The following is a 21,482-nucleotide window of genomic DNA, read 5'->3' on the forward strand; positions in this document are numbered from 1 at the left end:
GACATGAGCAACTAAAGTTCCAATTTTAAACAAAAAAGAATACAAAATACTAGTACAATAAAACACTTAGTACTAAATAGTATAATTTAAATACCATTTATATGCTGTCATTAGTCTTTTAAAAAGTCAGGTTTGGGGCTTTTAGATGGGTTTTCTTTTCTTTTAAATAACAAGTGTTCATCCCTCTGGCCATACATTTGGTCCACACCCAGGCGGATTGGAGGCAATCGTCACTGATGCCCTGGGCCACATCCTGGGCAGCTAGAGGTCTTTGTGTTCTGTGTGTGCTGGGCAGGAGCCGCTGGATGTGGCCTATAGCAGGACAGCTTGGGCTACTTCCTTGATGGTGGACGCCGCTTTCTCCAGTTCTTCCTCTGTTTGTTCCACTGTGACCACAACCCTAATGCTGAGTAACAACAAAGGACATGGAAAAGCACTAAGCGAGAGGCTATACCCAAGGTCAACTATCTATGGTCATTCAAATCCTGCTGCCACTCAAGAACTTTCCTTCCTGGACTGGCTTTAAACTATACCACACACAAAAAATTAATTTGCAAACAGAACACAGGTGATGTGCTATATCGAAGACTAGATATTCTTTCTTAATCTGTTGATATTAAGCAAAATAAAACAAAGCCAAAACCACAACATATTTCCTAAGAGTTTAAAGCGAGGAAGAAAGTGAGGTGATACTTTAATGTCAACCAACCTTGGAGGAGGGAGGGACTTCTCCTCCTTTTCCAAGTAGCGGGCTTGAGTTAATGCGATGCGTCTGCTCATACACTGCAGATGGAAAAGGAAAACATTAGCAGCCCAGACTTAGACCTTAGGAACAGACGCAGCAAGGGACGCTGAGAGCACCCGGAAATGGCTGGCATTCACACTTCCAACTGCAACTGCTAGGAGACAAAGCTGAAAAGCCACTCCATACTCCTGAGCCTCCTGCAGTGGTAGATGGGTGTGGGCTGCAGCGTCCGGGATACCGAGTGTTCAGGGAAATGACCTGTGCTTCTGACTGTAGGGCTTGACGTAATTCAGATGTATGCAGCCACGGTGGCTAGCATTTCTGACAAAACATAGAACACAGGAAAGCAGTGTGAGCACGACAGGCAGTGCTGCTGAGGTTGAAGACCCAGAGCCCCTAATGATGTGTGGCTAAGGAGTAGTGAGTAATATACACGGACTTCCAGAAGGTAGAGATGGGAATGCTCCTTCCAAGTTAGAGGTGTGGTAGAGGTCTTTTCCTTCCTACAGGCTTTCAGGAACATTTGGATTCAAGAGTTGCTGTCTCTGAGCTATGTTGCAGGTTCGCCCCACCTGGACAGCTGTTTAGCATTGGCTGTAAAACGCACTCACTCTGTCCCCAACTACAAGACTGCGGGCTTGCCTCTGTAAGGGGGAGAAAGTGAATTTTCTGCAAGGCTATTATGCCAAGGATATCTACATTCACCACAGGACGAGATGCACAGCTTGAGTGGGAGTCTACTGGGTGGAAGAGAAGGTCTGTTTCCTGTGCCTACTGGCACACTGAGCTCATGAGGCCTGGCTGAGGAGACCCAGGGACAACTTTCCACCACTCCCTCCATCTGCTGGGGCAACGAGATCTTTCTACAAGTGATGCAGAATCACTGCTAGGGGAGAGGGAGGGAGGGGCATGGCCTTTCACTTGAAGTGCCGACACTCACCTGGTCTACGATCTCCTGAAGCAGTTTCATATCCTTCTCTCGAGACCCAGTGCTCTCTTCCAGCTGGAGGTGAAAGGCCGGGGAAAGGGACTCCCCCACCACTTTCAATCCAGAAATGCTAAAGAGGCGAACACAGCACACTATGAATTCCTTCCGGGCTCTTAGCAGCTCACACAGAAGTAACAGAAAAGGGCCAAACTGTTGAACCTTCTTAGCAGGACAGAACAAGACAGGGCAAGATAGCACAGTGACTCGGATGGAAGCACTGTCCACTGGAACTCTAAGGTCCACAGAAAAGCGAACGATGCGCCTGAGCTGCCTCTTGGTCCAGGAAAAAGCTGGGAGAGGCGCTTCTGAGTGCATGACCACAAGGAAGGCACCCTGCGCTCCAGAGGTACCAGCTTTCTTGGAGAGTGGGCATGCTCCCCGCCTGTCCAGACACCTCTTCACAGGTCCCTCCAGCCCTTGGACTTGCCCCATCCTTGTAGGTCTTAGGTTTATTAGGGCTGTGCTCCAGAATGGGGCCCTGACCTCCTCTCCTGTTTCCTGAACTATGAGGCGTGTGGTTTAGTCTGTCCTATGTTCTGGCTTTTCCAAAGGCCCAAATAATATGGCCATTTGACCAGAGCTTCCAGCCTTCAAAACTAAGTCAAAAATCAGTCTTTTCTCTTTATCAGTTTTGCTTTAGCAATTTTACTGTAGTGATGGAACACATATAAAACAACTGTGTTCTGTGACTACTGTGAGGAATTGAAACTAATCTGACCTTGTTTTCAAACTACCTGTGCAAATTATTAATTTGTATCATCGTCTTTAAATGTACTATATCTTCTATGAGTACTCAATAAAGTAGGCTGCAGGTCTGAATGATGGAATTTTAGAATCTAGGGCATCTGGAACAGCATTTACCAAGGTCAAAACTAAACCATATACTTTAAAAACTTATATCCTATGTAAATGGGTATATACCATGAAGTACTAGTTTTCTTAGGTCTTCTTTTCTCAGAGGGAAACTTTAAAAAATTCCTTTTCAAATTAGCATTTCATATGACTCATATCACTTTCCTATTTCTTTTCCTCAAATAATTCAAGACACCAGAGGTCTAAATCCAGGTAGTGTTTGACCAAATCGGCTCAACTTTTTTTTTGCCAATCCTGGCCTTCAGCTCAGGGCATGAGCATTGTCCTTCCTTGGGCTTTCTCAAAGTCAGAGCTCTACCACTTGAGCCACAGCACCACTTCTGGCTTTTTTCTATGTATGTGGGACTGAGGAATCGAACCCGGGTCTTCATGCATGCTAGGCAAGCACTCTACCACTAGGCCAAACTCCAGGTCCCTGGGCTCAACTTTTGTATTAAGTAGAACAGAACTGAGAAAGAAGGAACCACAGAGAATCAGTGACCTAGTACTGCAGCTAGATGCTGACTGCCACAGAAGCTTAGGAAAAGCCACATAGACGCAGAACTATATAGCTCAAGTTTAGAAATGGAGAAGCTGTATTTCAGAGCCTGGAACTTGAAGAAAACATTTGACAAATATTTACAGATGGATAAGCACCAAGCCTTCCAAAGAAGGGGGAAAAAAAAGGTCACCTGTGGAAAACTATTGAGCCATATTTGTATTCTGAAGATGGTCTATCGGACTTAGTAACATGGTAGACTTAGTAGCTAGGTAAAGTGAGAATCGGTGTAACTGGTATCACTGATGTCCCTAGAGGAAAGTAGGTTCTAGAGGAAATTCCTAAGTGACAGCATGAGGTGAGGCTATCTATAAGAAGGGGTGGAATGATGACAGATGGCTAAGATTTCAGAAGAAAAGGTAAGGCCTGGATTCTGAAGGGCATCTGAGATTGGTACTGCCTCCAATGAGTTAGTAAATTAATATTTCACAAACCAATGCAACTAGAACTGATGTAAGTATATTCTCCTACTATAAATCATGCAAGACTTGTTACTATTGTATAGACACACCCAGAACTGTCATTGTCTCTGCCCTTTATTTTATCTAGAACAGCTGTGATTACTACTTCACTTATCAACTGCCCTTTCTGTTCAGTAACACATGTAATTTCCTTATCTTGCATAAGAGACAGGGCTTTTAGGACTGCAGAGACATATTTCTTCTTAGGAGGCAAAAAGGAAACACTTTGGGCAATGTGAGATCATTTCTTAAGAAACCAGAAACTGAAGATGTCACTAATCTCGGTTTTTTTTCTCAACCTTAAAAGGAATCTTAAAAAAATTAAAACTAAGGATTTTTTATTTTTAAAGAAAACATTCATAAGATTCCCAATTTCTTTTTCATGTCTTAAATTTACTAAATAGTAACATGGACAGCAGGACCCTAGTAACACCCAATTACCTTCCATAATATATTTATTCTGTGGCAATACAGAAATGCTCCAGTGTTTACCTTGCTTGTTTCTTGGACTAAGTAAGATGCTGTGTTATTTTATCTTCCATATTGATATAGAATTTTATTAGTATGATGAATTTTTTTTAAAAAAAAGCATGATTCTTGCCAACAAGGATAAATGGTTGCTTTAGTTTTATACAAATAAACCAAAGTGGGTGAACTGAGTTGTTTTCCTGGTTGCAGAGGCATTACATTGATTACAGCCTATAGAACCTTTCATTAAGTGCGCTATAGATAATCTTTATGTTAGCAAAAAATACAAAACTTACCCTTGTAAAGCTTTATGAATTTGTTGGCACTTTTTCTTTAATACTGCAAAAATATCTAAATGGAAAAAATTGTTGATGTATTGATTAATCGACAAAGTTGATAGTACTAAATAAAAAAGAATTTTAAAGGGTGGATGCCAGTGACTTAGGCCTGTAATCCTAGCTACTCAGGAGGCTAAAATCTAGGGATCTCAGTCTGAGGCCAGCCCACAGTACAGTCTATGAGACGCTGATCTCCAATTAACCAACAAAAAGCTGCAAGTAGAGCTGTGGCTCGAACAGCAGAGCACTAACCTTAAGAAAAAAAGCTTAGGAATAGCACTAAGCCCTTTATTCAAGCTCCAGGCTGATATACCACAAACACCCAAATAATTTTAAAGGCTCAATTCAAGTTCATCAAGCTAAAAGGCTACAAATCCTTCCATATGCTCTGTGGGGGCACTGAACTTAGTCTTTTGACACTGACTAGCCTCTTCTCACCCTATTCTACCAAATCTGAGAATCATGACTTCCAAGACAATGGCTTTTATTCTTGCCAAGACTCTACAGATTCCAGCTAAGAAGAAAATGGAACAAATTGATTTTTTCTTTTTTTTTCTTTCTTTCTTTCCTTCCTTCTTTCCCTCTCCTTCTCCTCGCCTGCCTCCCTACCCTCTATATGTGTGTGCCAGTCCTGTGGCTTAAACTAGGGGCTTGGGCATTGTCTCTGATCTTCTTTTGCTCAAGTCTAGTGCTCTATCACTGAGCCACAGCTCTACTTCCAGGGTTTTTTTTCTTTCTTTGTTGTTTTTGTAATTAATTGGAGATAAGAGTTTCTTGCTCTCCTGCTTGGGCTGGCTTGGAACCACAATCCCTGGATCTCAGCCTCCTGAGTAGCTAGGATTACAGGTATTAACTACCAGCACCTAGTCAATGACCTATTTCTTGATTTAAACAATTGATTTTTTAAAAATCTACCATATCAAAGTAAAGCATTTTGAAGTATTCTCCTTCTGTTGAAGGAAAACTAAAAAATGATCATAGCTGACCAAGAGATGAGGTTACAAAGTACCTCACAAGGGAGCATCTAACTGTTCACACAGACACATTCAAAAGCCTTCTGGGTTCTGAATTCGTATCAAGGCTATGTATATCAAGTACCAGGTACGGCTTCCTGTTCTCCTCTCCATTTTAAGATTTGAAAAGGCAGTCCTATTATAGACAGTGGCCACATTTTAAATTCTACTTTGACTTTGTATTTTGCCCACTGAGTTGGTGGTTGACAAAACAGTACTGGCAAGGCTGAATGAATTGGTGACTGAAAGTCTGAAGTAGGGAACTAACAATAGTTCTAATACTATATAGATCCCAAACCTGCACTTGAGTTTGTGGGCATTGGTTCATTTTTCAAAAAACTGTAAACCAAACCATGATTAGTTGTTTAAAGGAGTGAAAGCATCTACATTTGGCACTGACTGAGTGTACCTTCTCCTCCTGGCATCTCTGCATGCCAGAAAGCCAGCCAGGCTTTGGTTCCAGCTCCAAGCATAAGGACTGAAGCTCTGGCCTCCACTTCTGAGACCAGGGCAGTTTCTCTACTGCCATTCTTCTTATAAATGCCAGATATGGGCTAGTATCCCCTTTCTGAAATGCTGGGATGACTAATGTTTCAGATTTTCGAGTTTTTCAGATTCAGTAATATTTGTGAAGCGGGCACCTTACTGTGTAAGCCATGCCTCCAGCCCCAATTCTGTAGTGTTTACGTGAACATTCCTGGCTAAATTTCTAAAAATCTAAAATCTGATATTACTTATGCTCAGAAAATTTTGGATTTCTGGATTCGAAATGCTCATCTTGTCATGTAACTCGGCACTAGAGTTGTGTCTGGTAAATAATTTCCTTTTACTAAGTTCCCCCCAAAGCAAGCCACTGACACAGTTAACATAGCCTGAGCATTGAGACTGTACCTGGATTCTCTTCCATGATGTTGAGAGCCTCAATGGCAGCAGCTGCTAACAAGGGGGGTAACGAAGCTGAAAAGCAGTATCCTTGGCCAGAGAGTCGCTGAGAAGAAACAAGTCAAAACCTTACATATAAACATTCCCTTTTCTTTGGGCAGTGAGAAGAGTAAACATTTGAAAGACACTGAATTTCCCTGTCAGCCACAAAATAATGTGTAAATAAAGTGAGAGGGTAAGATCTAGTCAAGAAAAAGCACTATGCTCATAGAAAAATAAAACTAAAAGGGAGATAATTTCTCAAGTTAAATATTTTTGAGTTATTTTCTAAAAATCAGTAAAAGCTATATGATTGTAGTTCAAGCAAACTGAGCAAAAAGGCAGTGAGATCACATCTCAACTAATAAGCTAGTGTGGTTGTCTGTGGCTGTGACTCAACTACCGTGGAGAATAGGTGGTAGATCTCGGTCTGAGGCCAGCCTGGGTAAAAAATGGCTGGGGGCATACCTCAAGAGACAGGGCCCCTGTCTAGCAAGTATAAAGCCCCGTGCTCAGTTCATAGTACCACTGAACAAAAACAAAAATGTTGTATTTCAAAGATGTACTCTGACCAATTTAATAGTAGCCATCAATTTCATAGTTTACCTGGTGGTCAATTACAAAAGTTCTGCCACAACAGAAACCTCCAATAGAAGCAAGAGCATTCTCCATGTTGGCACTAATAAGGTCAATATCTTCAATCTGCCATAACAAGTGAGAAAGACCAATGGTTATTCCTCAACTAACAAGAAAATGAAAACTAGACAGTGCAAAGCTCAGAGACAAAATCCTTTCTTTCCTGGGTACCGGTGGTCCATGCTTAAAGTCTTAGCTACTTGGGGGGCTGAGGGCTGGTTTGAAGCCAGCCTGGGCAGAGAAGTCCCTGTGAGACTCTTATCTCCAACCATCCACTCAACAACTGGAAACGGGGCTGGGCTCAAAGTCGTAGTGCATGAGCCTTGAGCAGAAGAGCTGAGGGGCAACACCGAGGCCCTGAGTTTAAGCCCCACAAATGACAAAAACAACAAAAATCTCAACTTCCTTTAGTACATCTTTAATATGTCTGGATTAGTCAAACAAAATCTATGGCTGGCAGGACTGCAAGCATGGATATCTCTCTTCCTGATACTACTTACAGATAATTAAAAAAAAAAAAAAAGGAGATAAAATCGAAGACCATGGGATATTAAAAACATGCAAGGGCTACAAAGTAAAATTATTTTCTTGCTAAAGTAGTGAACTGGCTGGATTTTGCTATAGAAAGTACTCCAAATAAATAAAACTAAATCAATCAAAGTATTCTTAAAACACGTTATGCATCTATTACTCTCAGTATGTACTACAGGACTAAAAGATAAACTTTGAAAAGCAGTCAGAAAATCGGTATCTAAATATCAACTGTTTGTGACATACCATTGAATATTCTGTGTTCAAAGACTGTTTCACCAAACTTTCATTTTTGTCTGCATCCATTTAAACCAGGATCTGATGAGGAACACAATCTTGTGCCCACAAAAATATGCCTAGATTAGATGCACACATATTCTACAGGAAGGTAAATTTCCCCAGTGGAAGACTTACATTGATCCCATAGTGCTCAGTGACTCCTCGGCCATGTTTCCCAAGGACTCCAAATGAAAGGCTTTCTTCCACAAAGATTCTTGCTTTGTATTTGTATTTTAACTTAACCTGGGTGTTAAATAAAACCCAATTTTAAAAGTGATCATTAGTAGCACGTTAAATGTATTTCAAATAAATTACAGTTCACCTTTAGCATTTGTGTATTCCATATTTATAAATTTGCCTATTTGCTAAAATGTATTTGTAAACCCCAAAAGAATATCAATCGTACAACCCAGCCATCACTTATGTCAGAAGGCATGTGCAAGGGTGATATGGTAAAGAACTGAGTATTCCCAGCTGAGGCTCAACAGACCACTCCAAAGTATACTTCCAGTGGTCATGATTGCCACATTGCCCACAATTTTATTGGTGATTTTGCATTTAAAATGGTAATGCTGAAATGCTGAGATGTTTTCAAGGGATGACTGAAATATGTCTTATGGGAAAGTAAGTATTTGAAAAGTATTATTCTAGCAGGAAGGTAGTTTGGGTCAAGCTCATAATTAATAATCTATAAAGAAGGTGGGTTTTTTTGTTTTTGTTCTTGTTTTTTTTTGGCTAGTCCTGGAGCTTGAACTCAGAGTTTTGGGCATTGTTTCTGAGTTTTGATTTTTGTTTCCCCTTCTCTCAAGGCTAGTGATACCCACTTATACCACAGCTCCACTTCTGGTTTTTTTAGTGGTTAATTTGGAAATATGCCAGTGATCCTAGCTACTCAGGAGGCTGAGATCCAAGGATCTCCGTTCAAAGCGAGCCCCAGCACAAAAGTTAGTGAGACTCTTATCTCCAATTAACTACCATAAAACCAGAAGTGGCACTGTGGCTCAAGTACCCAGACCCAAAGATCAAGCCCTGTAATTGACAAAAATCTACTCTATTAAAAAAAAAAAAAAAAGCCGGGCACGGTGGCTCATGGCATGAGACTCTTATCTCCAATTAACCACTTGAAATCAAGGCGTAGGGCAGTAGCCTTGAGCCGAAGAGCTCAGGGACAACGCCCAGACCCAGAGTTCAAGCCCCATAACTGACCAAAAAAAAAGAAAAAGTCTCATGGATTTTTCCTGCCTGAGCTAGCTTTGAGCTGTGATCCTCAGATCTCAGCCTGCTAAGTAGCTAGAATGATAGGAATGAGCCACCAATGCCCTGCTAGTGAAGGTGTCTCTAAACAGAAAAGTGCACAAGACATATTATATACTGAACAAAATGTTGTGACCAGAGGGTCACAGAAATCTAATCCTGTATCTGTCCTAATAGCAACAATTTATGGGGCCAGGAGCATAGCCTGGTGGTAGAGTGCTCACCTAGCAAGTACAAAGCCCTGGATTCAATTCTTCAGTACAACATCCACAGAAAAAGCTGGCAGTGGTGCTGTGGCTCAAGTGGGAGAGCGCTAGCCTTGAGAAAGCCCAAGGACAGTCCCCAGGATCAGCAAAACAAAACATGTTTTTGGCTTTCATTTATATAAAATTCTACAAAGGTAAAACGAATCTGGAGGAACAGAAAATACATCATGCTTTGTGTGAAACCAGAGAATGGTACTGATTACCAAGAAACCTGAGAGGATCTACTAGAAGAAAATGTTCTATAACTCAACTGTGGTAGTGGTAGTGATAGGAATTCTACACATAAAGTACATTCTATTAAAACATATTTTTAAACTACATTATTTATTAAATATGCAGTATATATTACAAATATATATACAACATATTTACATACACATATCTGTCAACATTTATTTTGTCTCAATAAAGTTGGTTTCTAAAATCTATGTACAGCTGGAGACATGCCTCAAATGGTAGAGTACCTGTCTAAAAGCTAAGTACTGATTAGTCTTTTAAATGACTATCTATCTATCTATTTATCTCAATTATATGGGGAGATTTCATAGTGACATCTCCATACATATGAATTCTGTATCCCACTGTTTATGTTTTAAAGTCAGTTTTTTGACTTTTACTGTTAATCTACTTGCCTGGTATGTACATTTGAAACCTAGTATGAAAAACAGTACAGACATTATATGTCAGATGTAATCATAAACCAATACGAATCTGCCAAATAGGATAATCACTAAAATAATGATTGAACATGATTGCTTACCAATTCTGGAAGAGGACAGATAGTTCCAGTATTCTGATACAATCCTTCTACTATAATGAAACGTCGAGTTACACGAGCCTTGCGAGGATTCTTAAAAAAAAAAAAAAGTTATCCTTAATTTCAGTCTGAAAATACAAAATCAGTTACATACTGTCTATAACTTTCACCTCACAGTACCCATTTTGAAAATTGTTCAAGCGGTAGAGCACTTGCTTGACAAATGTGAAGCCATGGGTTGAATCCCCAGTACCACAAAAATTAAATGTAAAAGGTCTGAATGAATTTAAGACTTGGCAATTTGAGATCGTTTACTATTTATACATTCTGACAACATTAAAGGAGAAGCAAAACCTTCCCATCCCAGAATGATGAGAACAAGTCTGATGGAACCTTCTGGTCGACAGGAAAGGTATATCATGATGAAGTGATGCTATGGCTAAGAATGGCCCATTTCAATGTCTGTAAGTTTTATGTAAAAGGAAAGAACCGTAATGGAGATAGTCTGAAGAGCAGGTAGAAGCTCAGGTATGAAACCATGGCAAAATGTTGACGACAGCAGGAGGAGGACCGGGAGGGTCCTTTGTACGCAGCTGAGATTTTCTATAACAAGTTACAAAACAGGCAAATGCCAGGTAACTTCACCTCCAAGACACACGAAAGCCCTTTCCCTCCCACTCTTCACTGACTTACCAAGTCAGTAAAATTGAACTGCAATCCTGTCTAATCAAGTTCAAGTTGTGAGGTGAAGGGAATTGTTCAAATAATAGTTACCTCTCACACCTTACCCACACCGGGTTACTAATATCTTAATGGTAAGAATATGAATCTATTTCAGGTGTGTCAGACTGAAACAACAACAACAACAACAACTGAGTTCCACTAATAAAATTCACAACTGCTGTTCTACTCAAAGTTTCTTGCTTCAGGCTAGATGCTGGTATCTCACACATACAATTCTAACTACTCAACAGGCTGAGATCTGAGGATTGTAGTTCAAAGCTAACTAGACAGGAAAATCCATGAGACTCTTATCTCCAATAAAATACTCAGAAAAAGCCAGAACTAGTGCTATGGTTCAAGTGGTAGGGCACTAGCCTTGAAGACACAGAGGCTCAGGGACAGCAACCAGGCCCCAAGTTCAAACCCTAGGACAGGCAAAAGAAAAAAAAAAAAAGCTTTTTGCTTCTGCCCCTAGGGGAATTAAGAAAGTCAGGTATAAGCACAACACTTTAAGGAATGTTTCAGCACCTGTAGCTGTACCATGCAGTTTGCTGAGTTCTATAAAAGTGCAAATTACTGAGGCTACTCAAACTTCAAGAATCAAGACAAGCTAGATGAAAGAGATGTTTAAAGTTGCTTTCAAAGGAGAGGCAGGTGGGCAAGTAGAGAACATTAAAAGTTATCCGATTTTTATGCAAAAATGAATTTGAAAAACCAAAATATAAAATTATTTAAAAAGACTACTTGTGGTAGGAAAAGATGACATCAGTCAGTAAAAAAGTAAAATTGGTTGGGGAACCAATTTTTGTACAACCCAGCTACTCATACATAGGCATACATAGGAAGACTGAAGTTTGAGGCCAGCCCAGGAAACAGTCGTTGAGACACACTCTCAAAAACAAGCTAGAGGGCCAGGAGTATGACCCAGTGGTAGAGTGCTTGCCTAGCCCTGGGTTCGATTCCTCAGTACCACGTACACAGAAAAAGACAGAAGTGGTGCTGTGGCTCAAGTGGCATAGTGCTAGCCTTGACAAAGCTCAAGGACAGTGCCCAGGCTCTGAGTTCAAGCCCCAGCACTGGCAAAAACAAAAACAAAAACCCAAGCTGGGAATGACAAGTAGTACAGACCGGTGATATTGGTTAACTTAGTAGGTAGAAATAGTTTTGCAGTTGGAGAAAAGCCCAGTGAGACCTTACCTGAAAAAGAAACAAAAGGCAAAAAGACTAGGGGCACAGCTCAAGTGACAATAGCATTTGCCTAGCAAGTACAAAATCCTGACTTCAATAGCTAGTACTACCAAAAAACAAACCAACACAAAAACAAGCAATAAAGTAAAATGAAATCTCAGGACAATTTTGTTCTTGTTGCTATCCACAAATCCACGTATTAAAAAAAAATCTTCTAATAAACTCAAGCAGATGCCAGGCACTGGTGGTTCTTGAATAGCAAGAGGCTGAGATCTGAGGGGTTTGAAGCCAATCCTGGGTGGGAAAGTCCGTGAAAGTCTTATCTTGAATTAACTACCAAATACCAAAAGTAGAGCTGTGGCTCAAAAAGGTAGAGCACTAGCCTTGAGTGACAAAACTCAGGGAAAGCAACCGGGCCCTCAGATCAAGGCCCAGGACTGGCCTGGGAAAGGAAATCGTAATCCTCACAGTGATGCCTTGGATAGAGTTCCTCTGCCATTCTCCTATCAGCACACTGAGAAACCAATTTTCAAACCACCATCACCCTGAGCTAGAGAGGTTCCAGGGAACGACCTGAGAAAACGACTGGAGGGAGGCACAAGGAGCCCGATGCAGGGCACTGAGGCTCTATGCACAGGCAGCAGCTGCTTGGAGCTCCACAAGAAGGGTGGTCCAGGGAAATGGTCTCACATTGTTCATGAATTAAGAAATTACAACCTGCGTTTCTTCTTTCCATGTAAGTCACATATATTCCGATATGTCTTTTTTGAATTTACTAGAACACATCTCATTAAAGCAGTAATGACTCTTGGTGCTAACCATTTCGATGATAGTAGACAGCTCTCCAACTCATCAAGAGCATGCTGAGTCTCCCTCAACCCCCTGAAGACAGCTGCCTAGATTCCCATTCCCTACGCTTGCTCTATCTAATTATGGCTATGACAGGCAATTATGGTCAGGCTTGACTCTCTCCAGTCCAAAATGCATTTAATAATCAGCAACACCCTTATTTAATATCTAAATGTGATCTGCAGGCAAGTTCTCAATGACAAATTACCACCTCATATATAATTCAGCTGGTTAGAAAGTACAAAGGAACTATATAATTTTCTTCAAAGGCTCATACCTTTTGATCTTCAATCTCTTGTTCTTTTAGTAGTCGCTCCAGGTCAGCCACATCATTGTGTTTAAATAACTTGATGTCACTTCGTGATGCCTGTAATCCTTTCTGGATAGCAAAGCAGGAAGCCTTATCCCTGAGAGGAAGAGCGGTACCACATTCAGGTGAAAGGCTCTTGCCAACGTTCTCACAAAACAAATGCTGCTAATGTTAACTGGAACAAGACAAATAGAACATGTTTGAATACTTCCATGGCCCTGTTTTCTCTTCAATCTGAGAATTCTTCCCCAAACAGCTATCTTATTGAATGAACCATACCTCTTGCCAAATTCTAACCTCCCCAAAACGTGGATGATTCTCATGGGAGGCATATACCTTACTTACATACTTGCTCTTCCTGAGAAGTATACAAAACATCTCACTGTCAGTGCCATTTCTGACTGATTATTCTGCCATTACTTTGCCTGGAGAAGCAGTATCAGCAGCCCAGTGGCACAGAAACCTGGTAGACAGTAACCATTCTACTATGCAAACCACCCCAGAAAAAAAAAATCAACAGCTAACTCATCCCCACTAGAACCTGGATTTTGGGATCTCAAGGGCTATAACAGAGGCACCTCACATCTTTTCTGTAAGGCTGTCAAAAAGGGCCAGGCAATGTGCCAGCTGGTTACAGCAGACCTTCACTCCCACTCCACTGGAGTACACATTTTCATCCTCACCTAGCAGTAATGAGATGCCCTCCTCATCTCCACCTGGGCTGAAAGGAAAATCACAATGGTCATAATCACCTTGCAGCAACAATATAATCTCCTTCCTGGGTGTCAAAAGAGCTTATATAGGTCCCTGGGATTGAACGTCCAGGCAGGAATGGGCAGCCGTCTTCTCCACCCCTCTCTCTATTTATAACAGTGTCATACAAAGCTAGTTGAAACAGATGGTTTAGAAAAGGTTGGGTTGGTCTCCAGTAGTAGAACAGAATAGTAGAACACACTGAGGACAGAAAATATCACGCAGAATAAAGGAAAACAAAAAAATATAAATACTGGACAGTAAAGGATCCCAAGATGATCTAATAAAAATCAGAGAAGCTAGGATTTGAAAAAAAGTTTCAATGAATAATGTTAGTAGATCTAAAATGAATGAAATAAAATAGAAAATCTGAACATAAAAATATATAACAGAAACTTCAAAGGAGAATCCTATGCAGATATTGGTACTGACAATAAAACCAAAAGAGTGTCAGCAGGAAAGGAAGAACTGAAAGATAAAATAGAAATGCTTCACGGTGCACACCAGAGAACACAGACTAGAAAGAACTCCTGAGAGTATCGAAAGTAATCTAAGAACCATTGCTGAGTGCCAATGGGTCACACCTGGAATCCTAGCTACTTGGCAGGCTGAGGTCTGAGGATCATGATTCAAAGTCAGTCAGGGCAAAAAAGCCCATAAGACTCCAATTAACCACCTAAAAGCTGGTGGAATGCTAGCCTTGAGCACAAAAACTCAGGGACAGCACTCAGGACCTGAATTCAAGGTCCAGGCCAGGCACACAAAAATTCACACCTCCCCCCCCCAAACAACCCATCAGTTGTAGCACTAGACTCCAAGAAGAGAAAGAGGGTGGGACTATAAGAGTACCCAAAGAAACAATAGCCAACTGGCAACCCTACCAGTCATTTAAATGTGCAGTCATTTAAACCTAATGATTAAAAAACTGCATTTACCCAAACAGGTTAATCCAAAATCAATAGATGCCAAGAGGTGTCACAGTTAGATTCCTGAAAACTAATGACTAAGAATTTAGAGGAAAACACACACACACACACACACACACACACACACACACACACACACACACAGATGGGAGTGTGGCTTAGTGGTAGAGTTCCTGCCTCGTATGCACAAAGCCCTGGGTTTGACTCCTTGGTACCACATACACAAAAATCTGGAAGTGGTGCTGTGGCTCAAGTGGTAGAGTGCTAGCTTTGAGAAAGCCCAAGGACAGTGCCCAGGTCCTGAGTTCAAGTCCTAGGACTGGAAAAAAAAAACAACCCAAAACAGAAAAATAGACTTGGAAGGAGGATATAAGGATATAAGAATACCCACCTTATTTTTCACAAGTGATTATGAATCTGTACCAATTTCAATGGAAGAAAGAATGAGGTAGCCGGGCACGATGGCTCACGCTTGTAATCCTAGCTACTCAGGAGGCTGAGATCTGAGGATCAAGGTTCAAAGCCAGCCCAGGCACAAAAGGACCTGAGACTCTTATCTCCAATTAACCTCTACAAAATGGAAAGTGGGGCTTAGCTCAAGGGTAAGATGGTAGCCTTGAGCTAAAGAGCTCAGGGACAGCACCCAGGCCGAGTTCAAGCCCTATGACCCACAAAAAAAAAAGAGAGAGAGAAAGAGAGAGAGACAGAGACAGAGAGAGAAAGAAAGAAAAAAAGATAAGGTAAATAATTACTTTGCTGAAGCCTACCACATGCAAATCTTATGGCTGCTCAATGAAAGGAAAGAAACTCAAGATAGCCATCATGTTGTATCCCAACCAACTCAACAAAATCAATCTACCAAACACCATTTTCACTCTTAACGTCAAGCAGTCTCTCACAGATGGAGAAGAGAATATGGAAAATATGAACCAGCTGAGAAGGTCCAACTATTTAGGAACTGCAGGCTGAGCCACTGGACCTGGTAACAAAGAAATTGCTTTTACCACCTTTCCTCCAACCTGTGGCTGTGCACTGGGAAGAGGACGCCACCTGCTGGAAAGCAAGGTATAAAACTAGCATAGGACTGTGTTGAGCTCAGTGCCAGGCTGCCACTGCGTAGAAAAGAAGGCTGCATATGCAGAACAGAGGAAACCTTTAGGCTTGCCTGTGCACCAAGTGGAAACCTGTGTTGGCCTGTATCACTGTCAGCCTTGAGTGGGCCCAGGGTATACACTTCACCCTGGATTGTGACCTTAGCATCAGCCTTGATAGCCAAAAGATTATTTCTACCCCTATTCCCTGACCTTGGGTAACTCAGCTACTTCCAGGTCAGTGCTCTCAGATGGATTTCTGGACCTGCTGAACACCAGGCAGGTGTTTCAGCCTCAATAATCACCAGCTGCTAGGTGGGCTTTGTTGTGACTGACACCATGCAAGCCCTTGTAGCTATAAAATTTAGTCACCTTAGCTTAGGAGGCTAAGAGACTCCTGGGGCATCAGAGTATGACGTAAGACCCCACTCACTGAGGTTAACAAGACAGTAATAAGCACAGGAATATAACCTAGAACTCAGTGCCTAGCAGAAGCACCCTAACATTGGACAGCACCGCCACTCTCAGGACAGAGATTCTGGACTAGTTCTGAAGCTGAAGAAAGACACATACCAGGATGTATTAGACTTTTATTACAGCCAGGACTACCTATGATTGGCTGTGCTTGTCTTGAGCAATGAGTACGCTTCAAAAGAAGGGCAGCCTAGAGCAATGTGCACTTACTTGTACACTTCTTCTTCCTATGTGCTGCGCTGGTCTATAGGCAAGATGGGCTCTAATGGTGTGTCACAAGCTTAGTGTTGGTTGGCCACAGGTATGGCATAGGAGTCTGGGGATGATTCATCCGTGATAATACCACAGTGCTGTGACTAGGGACAAAGTCCCCAAGCCTAGACTGGCTCCTCGTATAGAACAAGGGCTGTAAAGACTGTGAAATGGAATCTTTCACTTGTTCACTCTTTGTTCCTCCAGTTTTGGCTTTTTAGTAATTTTTTTTTCCTTTTCTTTTATTTATTTATTTTTTAAATTGGATGTAAGAATCACACCTACTTTCCTGCAAGGGCTGGATTCAAACCGTGATCCCACTGGCACCTGTTGAGTAAGCATTTTTCATCATAGTGAAGATAATCAGTATTGCATGCTGTTGGTGGGAATGTAACTCAGTAAAGACACTATGAAAAAGATGGAGATTTCTTTAAAAATTAATCCTGTAATCCTGAGGCTGAGATCTGAGGATCATGGTTCAAAGCCAGCCTGGACAAGAAAGTCTGTGAGACTCATTTCCAATTAAGCATCCAAAAGATTGGAAGTAGGGTGGTGGCTAAGTGGTAGAGTGCTAGCCTTAAGCAAGAAAGCACAGGGAAAGCATCCAGGCTCTGAGTTCAAGCCCCATGACCAGCCCACTAGAAAAATTAAATTATCTAGCAATTCTACTCCTGGGTGAGTATTCCAAAAGAAATGAAATCAGTATGTCAGAGATATTTGTATTATCACATTCACTGCAGCATTATTCAAAAGTGTCAAGAGACTTAAGTGGCCCTCAGCCAATGGCTCAAGAAAATGTGAACATAATTATGCAGTGCATTTTAAAAAGCTAAAGGAATATATACATTAAAAATTTCACTGTAAGAAAAGCCGGGAAGCTGGGTATCAATGGCTCATGCTTGTAATACTAGATACCCAAGAGGCTGAGATATGAAGATGACAGTCCAAAGCCAACCTGGGCAGGAAAGTCGGTGAGGCTTTTGTTTCCAATTAACCATCACAAGGGCAAAACTGTAGCTCTAACGGATGGATTTTCAGTGAAAAAAAAACCATTAGGAACAAGGGCTGGATTCTTTGAAAAAGATATTCTGTTCTTTCATTATTATCTTTAGCTGTACAAAGTAAACTCAACACGTCAACTGTGAGGATAATGTACCTAAATGTCATCCCTTCCCTCATTCTCCCTAATTCTCCCAATCTCATACATCCCCTCCACTAAAGACATTGTGGCTTCATAGTCTATCCTTCCATTTGTCCACCTCCATTCTTACGTCACCATTCTTCTCCACTCCACAATACCTCATGTTCCACTTTCCAGCCCCAGCACTTTTAAACACCCTGGGAGAAGGTCTTAACAACCCTTGGCTTGGGGTAAAGAAATATTTTTTTCAAAAACAAAAAAGCAGTACGTTCCACGCATGACCCCTCTGAGACACTTTGCATTATTGTGGAAGGAATCCTGATCAGAAATGCTACTTACGCAAATATGATGTCTCCTCTCTTAGAGTAAGCAGGAATCGCACTGGCCACAGTGGAAAATCCATATGAGTAAATGATGGCCTCTTCGGTCTTCATAAACTTTGCCAGCCGCTCCTCCAAATCCAGGTGGACATCTAACTCAACAGGAAGTTCACACACTTAAACCTTCTTCTAATTCTTTTTCCCAGGGTGAGAAACCAACACAATGGTTTGTTCCCATTTCCACCTTATGGGATTTTTTTTTTAAAAAACAATGAACTAGGTCCGGGAGTTTGGCCTAATGGTAGAGTGCTTGCCTAGCATGCACAAAGACCCTTGGTACCACATACTTAGAAAAAGCCTGAAGTGGTGCTGAGGCTCAAGTGGTAGAGCTCTAGCCTTGAGAAAGTCCAAGGACAGTGCTCAGACCCTGAGCTCAAGCCCAGGACTGGCAAAAACAAATAAATAAACAAATAAACTACAAAAGAGCTATCAGAAGCTAGATCCAAAATACACTAGAACAAAGTAAATACAGGACTCTAGATATTCACACACAGTGAAACCAAAGGGGTATATTTTAAGAGAGGAACACAGAGACCCAAGACCTAATTGTATCTGATCACATAAAATAGTATGTATCAAAAGGAACCCCAGGAAAATGGAAAAGAGATTTTTTTCTTTGTTGTTGTTTTTGTTTATGTCTTGTTTGTTCATTTATCTGTTTTTGAGAGGGCAAGGTGGGGGGCCACAGAAATAGAGGGACAAAAGGTAAACAAATGGCCAGGCATAGTGGCTCACACCTGTAATCCTAGCTACTCAAGAGGCTGAGATCTGAGGATCTTGTTTAAAGCCAGCCTGGGCACTAAGGAACGTGAGACTCTTATTTCCAATAAACTACTAAAAAACCATAAGTGGCTCTGTGGCTTAAGGGGTAGAGTGGTAGCCTTGAGCTGAAGAGCTCAGGGACGGCATCCAAACCCAGAGTTCAAGTTCCACAAACGACCAAAAAAACCCAGTGTACAAATGCAGCAATGGTACTCATCAGACACTATGTTGAAAATGAACTATACGACTTATGGGTGGGGACAGGAAGGAAAAACTGGGAGTGAGGAGAGGGGTCACATAGCTGACTTATGAAACTTCTGTACCTCTGAACTTCACCTTTACAATCAATATAGAAAATATATATTAAAAAAAAAATCTAAGCCAGAAGCACTTGGGAGGCATATGTAAAACCAGCTGTAAGTATGACTATAGAGGTGCAACTGGGGAATTTGCTTCTCTATCATCCCACTATAAAATCCCCAGACCCACTGACTGCTTCAAATGCTCTAACATCCCTGAAACATTGGGGCTTTACCATTATTTTACATTAACTTACTGAACGCAATTTACATTTTGGCAAAATAACGTTTTGGCAAATAATAGTACACTGTCAAGACACTGACATATGCATTATAACTCACAGTGGATCCTCCTCTATGTTGACATATAGTTAAGGACCAGACATTCCTTTATAATGGATTTGATTATCTGAACTGTTTTTTTGCCAGTCCTGGGGCTTGAACTCAGGGCCTGGGCACTGTCTTTAGACACTTTCTGCTCAAGGCTTAGCGCTCTGCCACTTGAGCCACAACACCACTACTTGGTTTTTTCTGTGTATGTAGAACTAAGGAAACTGAACCCAGGGCTTCGTGCATGCTAGGCAAGCACTCTTAACACTAGGCTACACTCATGGCCCCTATCTGAGCTTCTTAAAGAGTATACTGAGGAAACAGAATTTATAACACCCATAGAAACATGGTCCTTTTATAGTAGTAGCGTAAGAATGCTAATGTAGGGCCGGAAGTTTGGCCTAGTGGTTAAAGTGCTTGCCTAGCATGCATGAAGACCCGGGTTCGATTCCTCGGTACCACATACATAGAAAAAGCTGGAAGTGGTGCTGAGGCTCAAGTGGTAGAGCTCTAGCCTTGAGAAAGTCCAAGGACAGTGCTCAGGCCCTGAGCTCAAGCCCAGGACTGGCAAAAAAAAAAAAAAAAAAAAAAGAATGCTAATGTAATTATGTAACTGGCATTTTTTTAATGTCCCTCTGAAATCGCCTCAAATTACCTTATTCCATTTTCATATATGTACACTGAACATTATGACTTCATGGAGATTTGATGAGACTGAAATTGAGCGTGGCTTTATTTCAGACTTTCAGTTGATTCAAACTGGCATATTAAGAATATCCCCATCAACATGGGTACTCATTACTATTTGTATTTCATGGTAGTAAAATAGCAAGAAGGATCTCTGAACCATTACTGACTTCTGACTTTCTATCTGAAGAAGCTAGGTTTTGGTTGATGTCAGCCCTGCAGAGCAGGTGCCATGATAGGCAGACAGGATAAGTGTAGAACTTGTGTCTCGTGATGCTATTTATGTAATGAAGAAACTCAAAAGCCAGGGGAGGGAGGCAGCAAGGAAGAAAACTACTCTGGTGTTTTTTGACATCTGTGTGCCTGTCTTTTGCATATAGAATGACCCACTTTGGCAACTAGTACCATAGCTTTGCCTAGAACATAACTCAAACATTGTCCACAGGCAGAGAGGTGGTCATAATGGGAAATGACCTAGAAAGTGATTTCAATGAATGGTATTTTCTACACCCGCTTATCTGCTGTCTGATTTCCTCCCCAGACCAATGATGACAATGCAAAGCTCAGCTGGGCTTTGGGGCTTCAAATTTGAGATTCTTAATCACTTAGTATGCACCTGAACGAATCTGAAAACTGGTTTAAACTTCTTGATGCCTCTTCTGCTAAAAAGAGGTAGCAATCACCCCTTTTTTAACAGGCTGGTAGGAGGCCCACACAGATTAATGCCCATAAGACACTTAAGAGTTCCTGGCACAAAACAAGCAGTATGTAATGCACAAACAAAGCCTGCTTCTATACAATGAAAGGGTTTCTTTTAAAAGGAAAACACAGGCTTTACTGTCTAGTTATCTAAATTTCCAGTAAAGACTATCTTCTATTAAGAACCAGTTGTTGGGCCTGGAATTTGGCCTAGTGGTTAAAGTGCTTGCCTAGCATGCACAAAGATCCGGGTTCTATTCCTTGGTACCACATATATAGAAAAGGCCAGAAGTGGTGCTAAGGCTCAAGTGGTAGAGTTCTAGCCTTGAGAAAGTCCAAGGACAGTGCTCAGGCCCTGAGCTCAAGCCCAGGACTGGCAAAAAAAAAAAAAGAACCAGTTGTTCAGCCTTACGGTGAGAAACCATAGCTTGGTTATTTTCCAAAGAAAAACCATGGTCAACAATGGGAGTTGTAAATAATCTGATATTTTCTCTGAAGAACTTCATATTTTAGTATATATATATTGTTTGTTTTGTTTTTAAAAAATGCT

The 21,482-nt window shown here is 41.2% G+C and overlaps 1 protein-coding gene across 1 annotated transcript in view; it reads right to left on the reverse strand.

Annotated features, from left to right (window-relative positions):
* Positions 1-227: 227 nt before the first annotated feature.
* Sptlc1 (serine palmitoyltransferase long chain base subunit 1) overlaps positions 228-21,482 on the reverse strand; it is a 37,473-nt gene continuing 16,218 nt past the window's right edge. The window contains exons 6-15 of the mRNA XM_090324389.1: positions 18,115-18,247; positions 13,106-13,235; positions 10,072-10,161; positions 7,927-8,034; positions 6,952-7,047; positions 6,316-6,412; positions 4,370-4,424; positions 1,686-1,803; positions 710-783; positions 228-406 (exon numbers count right to left, since the gene is read on the reverse strand). Coding sequence (XP_090180515.1) covers positions 313-406; positions 710-783; positions 1,686-1,803; positions 4,370-4,424; positions 6,316-6,412; positions 6,952-7,047; positions 7,927-8,034; positions 10,072-10,161; positions 13,106-13,235; positions 18,115-18,247 — 995 coding nt within the window. The 3' untranslated portion in view covers positions 228-312. The remainder of the gene's footprint in view (positions 407-709; positions 784-1,685; positions 1,804-4,369; positions 4,425-6,315; positions 6,413-6,951; positions 7,048-7,926; positions 8,035-10,071; positions 10,162-13,105; positions 13,236-18,114; positions 18,248-21,482) is intronic.

Source organism: Megascapheus bottae, chromosome 34 (assembly GCF_031878675.1).
Source record: "Megascapheus bottae isolate mThoBot1 chromosome 34, mThoBot2.hap1, whole genome shotgun sequence".
NCBI lineage: Eukaryota > Metazoa > Chordata > Mammalia > Rodentia > Geomyidae > Megascapheus > Megascapheus bottae.